Genomic DNA, 12,817 nt, shown 5'->3' on the forward strand with positions numbered 1-12,817 from the left:
TCATGCCCATCAACACTCACCCACCTGCCTTTTCTCACACCCACCCTCTCTCACACTTTCTCTTTCCTACACCCTCTTTCACACCTACCTAATCCTTCTCACCACCATCTACTCCTCTCGCATCCCTTTTCCTGCATGCTCTCTCATCAAGGTTACAATATTCTTTGTGTCCATTAGGCTACAAATTCAACAGACCAAGTCTGCTGAATCTGGAATTTATTTGTTTATGTTATGATCATGAAAAGTAAATTTTATAATTCAGTAACAACAGATAATCAACTTTTATGTTTCCCCTACTCCCTATTAGTCCATTATATTGAGGGTTCACTATAGTTGCAGGCTATAAGCTTTAGGCCCTAAAAATGGGTTGTTGGGGATCTAAGTCAGTCACTAGGCTGATCAGCCCTGCCACCACAATATGAAAACTATTGTGGATAACAAAATTAAATAAAAAAATCAGTTACGTAAATTAATTTATCTACCAGTCTAATCTAAACTTTATGGCAATTATATAAATTTTTGTTTAAAATTTTTTTTTAATTTGCACCTACCTGTTAATCTACTCTTGGAAAGACCAGCATAGTACGAGCCTAATTTCCTTACATTGATTTGCATAGGTTTCCAATCCAACGCTCCTGGAGGAAGAGCTCCCACTAACTGTGTTCCTTCCTGTGCATTATCCTTTGTTTCTTCCAAATATTCTATATCTTCATATGGCTGAAGAGCAAAACAATAGCAGTTTATACATAATTCAGAAGAGAATACAGGAAACATATGCTATATGCAGTGTACTGCATATAGCATATAATTTATAGTTCAGTGTATGAAAAAAAAAAGTATCTTAGACATTATCATGTTCCTCATCTTTGTGTTAAATAAGGTTCAGCCTATTCTGCAAAGTCCACAATATATGTCTTCATTATACATCTCTGATACACTAGGCAGCTTTCCTAAAACTCTTATGAATATCAGCCTCCATTCTACTTATACCTTTACCCTCCTTTCTTTACTATTGTACTTAACCCGTAAACGGTCCAAGCAGATCTATGTTCACATGCATAGTGCTCCAAAAGTATATCTACTTCTTTTTTAAATATTTTCAAATATAACAAAAAAAAAAAAAAGTAGATCAAAGTGTTTTTACACGTTTTCAAATGTAAAAAAAAAAAAAAAAAAAAAAAAGATCTAATTTTTTTACATACTATCAGATGCTGAAAAAACATATATACATGTACATATATGTTTGGACCGTTTACGGGTTAAGAGTACTAAAGGGATAGGATAAGATTTCCTGGGTTTACCTCACAATCAACAAGCAATTATCCTATATAATGATACTTCATTCATTTCTCTTTTTATACTTTTTGGAATGTATTGTAGGCAAAAAAATGTGTCCTTGCAGAAAATAATTACTTTTAGTAGGTAGTAGGTTGGTAGACAGCAACCACCCAGGGAGGTACTACCGTACTGCCAAGTGAGTGTAAAATGGAAGACTGTACAGTGGAACCTCTACTTGCAAGTGTGTCCACATGCGAGTTTTTCCAAATACGAGGGGTCGATGGGTCGATTTTTTGCTTCCATACACGAGCAAAATTTCCACAAGCGAACAGACCTCAAGGCAGGTTCCTTGACACTGGTGAGGGGCTCTTGCTCTTGCTCTTGATTTTGGGAATTGTATCTCATTTGTTTGTTGGACTATCTTATTGAAACTTGGGCAATGTATGATGGAAAGATGCTTCTTAACATACACCAAAAATGAAAGAAATCTAAGCATAAATAATGGAGTTCACTTCTCAGCAATTAGCCACACCTTAGCAGTAATTTCGAATGGTTTTTATGGTTGTATTCTCGTTTTTTGGTCTCATTTGATAGAATGGAAGATGTATTACAGAAATCGATATGATTTTGATTGCTTTCACGACGAAAAGTACCTTGAAATAGAGCTCAACCTAGGAGAAATGGTCCACTGCTTGACTGTTTCAGAGTAAACAAATGACGTCACTGTCCATTCCAATATGCAGTCGTGAATAGGTTGACATTATTTATACAATTATTGCAATAAGGAATAATAATAATAATAATAATAATAATATAATATGTATAATAATAATATGTATAATAATAATATGTATAATAATAACATGTATAATAATAATATGTATAATAATATAAAGGCAAAGGGGACAAAAGAGAGTGCAAAAATTATAGGGGGATAAGTCTGTTGAGTATACCTGGTAAAGTGTATGGTAGAGTTATTATTGAAAGAATTAAGAGTAAGACGGAGAATAGGATAGCAGATGAACAAGGAGGCTTTAGGAAAGGTAGGGGGTGTGTGGACCAGGTGTTTACAGTGAAACACATAAGTGAACAGTATTTAGATAAGGCTAAAGAGGTCTTTGTGGCATTTATGGATTTGGAAAAGGCATATGATAGGGTGGATAGGGGGGCAATGTGGCAGATGTTGCAGGTGTATGGTGTAGGAGGTAGGTTACTGAAAGCAGTGAAGAGTTTTTACAAGGATAGTGAGGCTCAAGTTAGAGTATGTAGGAAAGAAGGAAATTACTTCCCAGTAAAAGTAGGCCTTAGACAAGGATGTGTGATGTCACCGTGGTTGTTTAATATATTTATAGATGGGGTTGTAAGAGAAGTAAATGCGAGGGTCTTGGCAAGAGGCGTGGAGTTAAAAGATAAAGAATCACACAAAGTGGGAGTTGTCACAGTTGCTCTTTGCTGATGACACTGTGCTCTTGGGAGATTCTGAAGAGAAGTTGCAGAGATTGGTGGATGAATTTGGTAGGGTATGCAAAAGAAGAAAATTAAAAGTGAATACAGGAAAGAGTAAGGTTATGAGGATAACAAAAAGATTAAGTGATGAAAGATTGGATATCAGAATGGAGGGAGAGGGTATGGAGGAGGTGAATGTATTCAGATATTTGGGAGTGGACGTGTCAGCAGATGGGTCTATGAAAGATGAGGTGAATCATAGAACTGATGAGAGGAAAAGGGTGAGTGGTGCACTTAGGAGTCTGTGGAGACAAAGAACTTTGTCCTTGGAGGCAAAGAGGGGAATGTATGAGAGTATAGTTTTACCAACGCTCTTATATGGGTGTGAAGCATGGGTGATGTATGTTGCAGCGAGAAGAAGGCTGGAGGCAGTGGAGATGTCATGTCTGAGGGCAATGTGTGGTGTGAATATAATGCAGAGAATTCGAAGTTTTGAAGTTAGGAGGAGGTGCGGGATTACCAAAACTGTTGTCCAGTGGGCTGAGGAAGGGTTGTTGAGGTGGTTCAGACATGTAGAGAGAATGGAGCGAAACAGAGTGACTTCAAGAGTGTATCAGTCTGTAGTGGAAGGAAGGCGGGGTAGGGGTCGGCCTAGGAAAGGTTGGAGGGAGGGGGTAAAGGAGGTTTTGTGTGCGAGGGGCTTGGACTTCCAGCAGGCATGCGTGAGCGTGTTTGATAGGAGTGAATGGAGACAAATGGTTTTTAATACTTGACGTGCTGTCGGAGTGTGAGCAAAGTAACATTTATGAAGGGGTTCAGGGAAACCGGCAGGCCGGACTTGAGTCCTGGAGATGGGAAGTACAGTGCCTGCACTCTGAAGGAGGGGTGTTAATGTTGCAGTTTAAAAACTGTAGTGTAAAGCACCCTTCTGGCAAGACAGTAATGGAGTGAATGATGGTGAAAGTTTTTCTTTTTTGGGATACCCTGCCTTGGTGGGAATTGGCCAGTGTGATAATAAAAAAAATAAAAAAAAATAATAATAACAGTAAGGAGAAACTTCAAAAGGCTGCCAGTAGTTGGTGCCACCATCAGCAAAACATTGGTAACTACTACTAGTACACTTTTCACCTGTCTAGACTTAAGTAGTCTTAAGTAGGCATTTCTGCCCCAAATGCCTCTGCATGATAGTGGCTTTCTTTGCTCCAATCATATTATGACATGTAAGCACACACTGTAACCTTTGGAAAGAAATATATTTATTTATTTAAGGAACCTCCTTTGAGGGGGAAGTTCGCAGCCTGAAATTTGTTTCATATCCTGAAGCAAAAAATAGACCGAACGACAGCTCGCATCCTGAAAAATTCACATGGTGGGGTGTTCATAACCCGAGGTTCCACTGTATTGGGAAAAATGATTAATCTGTTCCTATGAAAAAAATCCTGTTGTTACTGGCATATTATACATTGATGGGGTCGTATAAAATATTTTAAACGCTGCTTAACACTAAAATATGTAATTGAAACACTGTTTAATACTAAAATACATACACAAATGCAAAATAATTAGATGAAATAAATGCATATTTAACCTCACTTTACTTTGCTTAAGAGAGTTGAGTGCCTACTAGGATAGTGCTGAGAAGGGAGGAGGAGGAAATGTTATTGTTTGGAAGGAGCGTCCCCTTTTGTTTTCTGTCTGGTTGAAGCTCACCAGGTTTGACTTTTACTAAAAATCTGTCCAAAGAACTTTGCTTCTGCCTTCTCCTCAGGATGTTTAGGAAATGTGACACTGTCTGGTCATTCTAGACAATGCTATTACGGCTTGTTTGGGCTTTGATAGGGTGGTACTTCTCTGCAAAGTTTTTGACGTCCATCCATTTGGCAAAGATTTCCTTGATTAATGAGGTAGGGGATTCTTCCTCTGAGCCTGAAGAGAGTGCATCCATCTTAGTCTTGTGCTCCTCCTTCTCAAGGTCCTGCAGCTCCTCAGTGGTCAGTTCTTACCTATGCCCCTCCACTAACTCCTCCACATCACCATCATTCGCATTTAGACCCATGGACCTGCCCAGAGAAACAATATCCTCCACTACAGACACAGCCTCAAAGCCCTCAAAGTCCCTTTCAGCCACTGCTTCTGGCCACAAATTCCTCCAAGCAGAGTTCACTGTTCTGTATGAAACTTCCTGCCAGGCTTTGTCAATGAGAGCTATGCAATGGGCGATAGTAAAGTTATCTTTCCATAGCTCTCTCAGTATTAATTCTGTGTCAGAGGTCACTTCAAAGCACCTCTGGAATAGTGCTTTAGTGTAGTTTCTTGAAATTACTGATGACTTGCTGATCCATGGGCTGAATGAGAGGAGTCGTGTTAGGAGGGAGAGACTTTACAGTGATGAAATCAAACTCCAGCAGCACATAGTCCTGCAAGCTTGGAGGGTGAGCTGGAGCATTGTCCATTATGAGGAGGGCCTTCAGACGCAGGATTTTCTCCACTAAATAACTTTTTACACTTGGCCCAAACATAACATTAAACCATTTGCTGAAATATTCTCTGGTTACCCAAGCCTTGCTGTTTGGCCTCCACATCACAGGTACCCGAGTTTTCTGCACATTATATTTTTTAAAGGCCCTCGGGTTTTCAGAGTGGTAGATCAGTTGCAATGGATGTACTGACGCTAGTGGGCAGTCATGGCTTTGTCTCGAGAGAGAGGTAAACAAAGGTAGCGCGAGGTGTTGTGACTCATTTTGACCCATACAAGTTCCAGCACCCCTCCTGAAGGAGGGGTGTTAATGTTGCAGTTTAGAAACTGTAGTGTAAAGCACCCTTCTGGCAAGACAGTGATGGAGTGAATGATGGTGAAAGTTTTTCTTTTTCGGGCCACCCTGCCTTGGTGGGAATCGGCCAGTGTGTTAATAATAATAAAAAAAGTTCCAGCACGCGAGTTGTATTCCAAATAAAGATCATATACCAAGCAAAATTTTTCGTGTCCAAACAGGACACATACCAAGTTGGACTTATTCCAAAGCGGATGAATACCGAGGTACCACTGTGCAGTGGAATCTCTACTTACGAGTTTAAACCGTTCCATGACCTTGCTCACATCTCGATTTGCTCGTTTGTTGAGTCAATTTTCCTCATTTAAATTAACTGAAATGGAATTAATCCATTCCAGTGGAATTCCAGGCATGACAAAATACAGTGGTCCCCCAGTTCGTGAAGTCACTGGTAACCGATAAATCCGGTGTCCGAAGCGTTATATCGCAAAAAATTTGCCCTGGATCCCGTAACAAAACCCGGTACGCGATACAATTCATACGAGACGTGTCCACATGTGGCCTGAACTGCCCCATGTGTGCCAGTGTTTACAAGCCAGCAAGTGTGCGTGCATCTAAGGATACATTTGGTACATTTCATATTATCCATATTATCACTGTTTCTGGTGCTTGTTTCTGCAAAGTAAGTCACCAGGGGCCCCAAGAAAGCTTCTAGTGCCAACCCTTTGAGACCAAGGGTGCTAATGACTATTGAAATGAAGAAAGAGATAATTGCAAAGTATGAAAGTGGAGTGCGTGTGTCGGACCTGGCCAAGTTGTATAGTAAATCCCAATCAACCATCTCTACTAAAGTGAGCAGGAAAACGGCAATCAAGGAAGCTGTTCTTGCAAAAGGCGCAACTGTGATTACAAAACAGCAATTGCAAGTGTTAGAAAATGTTGAGAGACTTACTGGTGTGGATAAATGAAAAACAGATAGCTGGAGATAGCATCTCTCAAGCAATCATTTGTGTAAAGGCTAGGCAGTTGCATGAGGATTTAATTAGAAAAATGCCTGCAACTAGTGGTGATGTGAGTGAATTTAAGGCCAGCAAAGGGTGGTTTGAAAGATTTAAGAATCGTAGTGGCATACGTAGTGTGATTAGGCATGGTGAGGCTGCCAGTTCAGACCACAAAGCGGCTGAAAAATATGTGCATGAATTCAAGGAGTACATAGAGGCTGAAGGATTGAAACCTGAACAAGTGTTTAATTGTGACAAAACAGGCCTGTTTTGGAAGAAATTGCCAAGCAGGACCTACATTACTCAGGAGGAAAAGGCACTCCCAGGACATAAGCCTATGAAAGACAGGCTTACTCTTCTCATGTGTGTCAATGCTAGTGGTGATTGCAAAGTGAAGCCTTTATTGGTGTATCATTCAGAAACTCCCAGAGCGTTCAGGCAAAAGAATATCCTCAAGGCTAATTTGTGTGTGCTGTGGAGGGCAAATACTAAGGCATGGGTCACTAGGGACTTTTTCTATGACTGGTTACACCATGCATTTGCCCCCACTGTGAAAAATTGCCTAATTGAAAAGAAATTAGACCTTAAGTGCCTCCTGGTGTTAGACAATGCCCCTGGTCATCCTACAGACTTGTCAGAGCGACTGTGGGGACATGAGCTTCATTAAGGTCAAGTTTTTGCCTCCTAATACCACTCCTCTCCTCCAGCAGGTCATTTCCAACTTCAAGAAATTGTACACAAAAGCTATGTTTGAAAGGGGCTTTGAAGTGACCTCAGAAACTCTATTGACTCTAAAGGAGTTTTGGAAGGATCACTTTAATATCCTCAATTGTGTAAACCTTATAGGTAAGGCTTGGGAGGGAGTGACTAAGAGGACCTTGAACTCTGCTTGGAAGAAACTGTGGCCAGAATGTGTAGACAAAAGGGATTTTGAAGGGTTTGAGGCTAACCCTATGCCAGTTGAGGAATCCATTGTGGCATTGGGAAAGTCCTTGGGGTTGGAGATTAGTGGGGAGGATGTGGAAGAGTTGGTGGAGGAGGACAACGATGAACTAACCACTGATGAGCTGCTAGATCATCTTCAACAGCAAGAGGCCAGACCTGAGGAAACTGCTTTGGAGGAGGGGATGGAGAAAGTGAGGAAGTTGCCTACTTCAAAGATTAAGGAAATGTGTGCAATGTGGCTTGAAGTGCAAACCTTTTTTGATGAAAATCACCCTGACGCAGCTACTGCAAGCCGTGTTGGCAACCTGTACACTGACAATGCTGTGAACCACTTTAGGAAAGTCATAAAGGAACGAGAGGTACAGGTCTCTATGGACAGATATGTTGTGCGACAGAAGTCCAGTGACTCTCAAGCTGGTCCTAGTGGCATTAAAAGAAGAAGGGAAGTAACCCCGGAAAAGGACTTGCTACCTCAAGTCCTAATGGAGGAGGATTCCCCTTCTAAACATTAAAAACTTGACACTCTCCCCTCCTCCCATCCCATCAATCATCACCAGATCTCCATTAAAGGTAAGTGTCAATTATTCTATTGTGTTTATTCTATTTTTATTATTGCTATTGTAATTATTCTATTGCATTAAACTTAATATTCCATGTGGTAAAAGTTTTTTTTTCATACTTTTGGGTGTCTTGCACGGATTAATTTGATTTCCATTATTTCTTATGGGGAAAATCGATTCGCTTTCCGATAATTTTGCTTTACGATGAGCTCTCAGGAACGGATTAATGACGTGAACCGGGGATCCACTGTACTTCAATATTTCCCTAATATCAACTCTACGGCTTATTTATCTATCACAATTCATCTAATATGACATAATAAATAATATTAATAACATAGAAACATGCTATATACACTACAATGAATGAAATACATCATTGGTAGTGGAGACGGTGGCAAAGTGGCCATCCTTATTGTTGGGGGTGTATAGAGCCACCACAATGGCCATTCCTGCTCCTGCTACATACCTTCCCATGCTTTTATTATAACAGAAAATGGAGTGTTTGTAAGGCAAACTCCATTAGATCACTATGTAAATAGTTTCATAAGGAAAATAATAATAATAATAATAATAATAATAATGTAAAAAAATTATGCAGTAATATAGCATTTACCTTGGAGATGGAGAAGAGATGCTGGGCATAGCGGCGTATGCTGTCAGGAGTTCATTTCGTTTCGTCCTTTTTCAGAATGTTTCGGAAATGAGTTATGCAAGCGTCATTGCATAGCTCCAACACACTTAACTGCTACAATTTTTATTTTAATATTACTTAACTATTCACTGATTTTTGGCTTTTTCTCCATGCTTGTCACACTGTCATCTGCAGGGCATTTCAATAAAAACCTGTCCAAGAAGGTTTGTTTCTTTCTCCCTTTCAGAATGTTTCAGAAATGACTTACGCAAGCATCATTACATAGCTCCAACATACGACCACTTGAAACTTTCTCTGGGTGATACACTCTTTATCCTATGTACACTTAATTGCTACACTCTTGATGATACAGTTTGTCACTTTACTGCTACAGTTTTTATTTTAATTTTACTTCACTATTCATGCTTTAAATTCATGGTAATCATCCTCTTTTTCTTCTCAGCACTCTGCTGTGGACTTGCTTTCTTAGGACCCACGGTTAGAAACAAGATATTTTGTAAAATAACAGCACGAAACGTAAGGAATACAAGAGAATTCCTTCAACCGCGAGGTAGGCTCCATAAGCACACGTGGACTGCCGAGCTTTGTTCTGATACGCACTGCCATCTCGTGGTGGCCTGCTCAAACTAACTTACAATACATAGTACGTACATATTATTATAATTATTATTATATTTATTATTATTATTATGTTTATATAGCTGGATGCGAGTCCTGGAAATGGGAAGTACAATGCCTGCACTCTAAAGGAGGGGTTCGGGATATTGACAGTTTGGAGGGATATGTTGTGTATCTTTATGCGTATATGCTTCTAAACTGTTGTGTTCTGAGCACCTCTGCAAAAACAGTGATTATGTATGAGTGAGGTGAAAGAGTTGAATGATGATGAAAGTATTTTCTTTTTGGGGATTTTCTTTCTTTTTGGGTCACCCTGCCTCAGTGGGAGACGGCCGACTTGTCGAAAAAAAAAAAAATTATTATAGTATTACGTATTATTATTATACAGTGGTCCCTCGATAATTGTAAGGCTTGATAGTTGTAATTTTTGAAAATCCTAACATTATTTTCATCAAAACATTGGCTCGTGAATCGTCGTTTGACTCGCAAATAGTCATTCGTCTGGGACATGTACACACAGCCCTGAGCCGCCTCACACTCCATTCCCAGCCAGTGTGCCATTGTTTATCAGTGAGTGAGGATGATCCCACGAGTTCATATGATACATTTCATAATATTCCATTTATTTTAGTGCTTGAAACTGCTAAATAAGTCACCATGGCTCCAAAGAAACCTTCTAGTGCCAGCCCTTTGGTAAAGAATGTGAGAAACACACATAATTTAAGAAAAAGTTTGTAGAAAAATACGAAGGTGGTGGTGGTAGAATGGAAGCAGTTGTGATAGTGGTTGATGGTGATACAGGGTGGTAGTGATGGTGGTAGCAGTTGTAATAGTGGTAGAAGGTGGTAGTGATGGTGGTAGCAGTTGCAATAGTGGTAGAAGGTGGTAGTGATGGTGGTAGCAGTTACAATAGTGGTAGAAGGTGGTAGTGATGGTGGTAGAGGGTGCCTTTTTCAGTGATTCAGCGATACTACTAACTCCTCCAATGTTGCTGGAGTTATACAGGGCTACAAAAAACACCGCCGCCTCAGCTGCTACTTCACCACCATTATGGACGGCTTACTCTCAGTGACCCTTATACACCCAACAACAACGCATCACAACACCTTGTGACATACATAATGACTTTTATTCATTCTAGAGTATATTCCATGTTTCTATGTTATTAGTATTGATTATTATGTCATATTAGTTTAATTGTGATAGATAAATAAGCCGCAGAGTTGATATTAGTGTCATATTTTCCAACAATAAACACGCCATCCCTCCCTCACACAACCAAGTCTTCAATAAAGGTAAGTGTGATGTTATATAAGAACATAAGAACTTAAGAAAGGAGGAACACTGCAATAGGCCTGGTGGCCCATACTAGGCAGGTCCTTCACAAATCCAACCCACTAACAGAACAAATGCTACCCAAGTAAAAAGCTCAGGTGCAAGTCTGACTCAAATCCAACTCCTCTCACTCACTCACTCACTCATATGCTTATCTAACCTAAATTTGAAACTACCCAAGCCATAGCTTTTAGAACATAAGAACATAAGAAAGGAGGAACACTGCAATAGGCCTTTTGGCCCATACTAGGCAGGTCCTTCACAAATCCAAGCTACTAACAGCATAACTGCTACCCAAGCAATAAGCTTTGATAAACCTACTTACTCATGTGCAAGCCCGATTCAAACCAACCCCTCTCACTTGTGCATTTATCCAACCTAAATTTGAAACTACCCAATGTTTTAGCTTTGATCACCCTACTAGGCAGACCATTCCACTCATCAACTACCCATATTACCAAATGTTCATTTACATTTTATTAGGGGTTTACATTTATTTGGTATTCTTTTCTGCATGTAAATCTATATTTAAGCTAGGGAAGTGACCCCTGAAGTGACCTAGAGTCCTTATGGAGGGGGATTTCCCTTCCAAACAATAACCTCTCCTCCCTGTCTTCCATTCATCAACAACAGCCTTCAATAAAGGTAACTGTCATGTTGAGTGTTCATTCTTTTGTGCATGTAAATCTATCTTTAAGGTAAAAAAAAAATTTTTTTGTTGATACTTCTGGGTGTCTGGAACAAATTAATTGAATTTACATTACAGTATTTCTTATGGGGAAAATGGATTCGAAAATCATCAATTTCGATAATAGTCACACTTCCAGGAACGGATTAATTACAAAAAATGAGGGACCACTGTATTACACATTATTATTATTATTATTATTATTATTATTTTTTTCAACAAACCGGCTGTATCCCATATTATTATTATTGATTAGTATTTACGTATTCTTATAATAATACTCTTGCTTACCATTTGGAATTTTTATTCACACAAAAAATAGAAGATTTACTGTTATGCAGACCACTGCATTATTGTAATAATTGTATAAACAATGTCAACCCATTTGTGACTGCATATGAGAGTGGCCAGGTAGACACATACTGGATGGTGATGTCATTTGTTTACTCTTGAACATCGCCAAAGAATCAAACATTTCCACTACTATGAGCTCAATTTCAAGTTACTTTTTATTGTGAAAGCAATCAAAATCATATCTATTTCTGCAATATATCTTCCATTCTATCAAATGTGACCAAAAAAACAAGAATACAGCCATAAAACTCATACGAAAATATTCCGCTAAGGGGCGGCTAATGGCTGAGAAGTGAACTCCGTTATTTATAGTTCGATTTCTTTCAATTTTGGTGTACATTAAGAAGAATCTTTCCATCATACATTGCCCAAGTTTCAATAAGATAGTGCAATGAACAACCGAGATCCAATTCCCTAGATCAAGAGCAAGAGCCCCCTCACCAGCATCAAGGAACTTCCCTTGAGGCCCACTCTCATCTTGAAATTTCACTTGCATCTGGAAGTAAAAAAATCGACCAAGCGACTGCTTGTATCTTGAAAAACTCGCATGTTGGGGCACTCACAAGTAGAGCTTCCATTACCTGGAGTTTTACCTGGAGAGAGTTCCGGGGGTCAACGCCCCCGGAACCCAGGCTGTTTTCACTGTACAGTGGTCCCTTGATAATGGTAAGGCTCGATAGTTGTAATTTTCGGAAATCGTAACGTTATTTTCATCAAAACATTGGCTCGATAATCGTAGTTTGACTCGCAAATAGTAGCTCGTTTGGGATGCGTACGCACGGCTCTGAGCCGTTCCCAGCCAGTGTGCCATTGTTTACCAGTGAGCGACAGTCCCCTCACTTGTTCATACGAAATATTTCATAATATTCCATTCATTTTAGTGCTTGCAACTACTAAATAAGCTACCATGGCTCCAAAGAAAGCTCCTAGTGCCAAGCCTTTGGTAAAGAAGGTGAGAAATACGACTGAATTTAAGAAAAACATCATTGAACAATATGAAAGTGGCGTGCGTGTGGCTGAACTGGCCAGGATGTATAACAAACCCCATACAACCATAGCTTCCATTGTGGCCAAGAAAAAGGAAATCAAGGAAGCTGTTGTTGCAAAGGGGGTAAATATGCTGACAAAAATGAGATCACCAGTACTCGAAGATTTTGAGAAGTTGT

General features: G+C 39.6%; 1 protein-coding gene across 1 annotated transcript in view; it reads right to left on the reverse strand.

Annotated features, from left to right (window-relative positions):
• Positions 1-551: 551 nt before the first annotated feature.
• Cox10 (Cytochrome c oxidase assembly factor 10) overlaps positions 552-12,817 on the reverse strand; it is a gene marked incomplete at its 3' end in the record, with an annotated part of 38,625 nt that continues 26,359 nt past the window's right edge. The window contains 1 exon segment of the mRNA XM_070085841.1: positions 552-717. Within this exon segment, the coding sequence (XP_069941942.1) occupies positions 552-717 (166 nt within the window).

Source organism: Cherax quadricarinatus, chromosome 17 (assembly GCF_038502225.1).
Source record: "Cherax quadricarinatus isolate ZL_2023a chromosome 17, ASM3850222v1, whole genome shotgun sequence".
NCBI classification, from domain to species: domain Eukaryota; kingdom Metazoa; phylum Arthropoda; class Malacostraca; order Decapoda; family Parastacidae; genus Cherax; species Cherax quadricarinatus.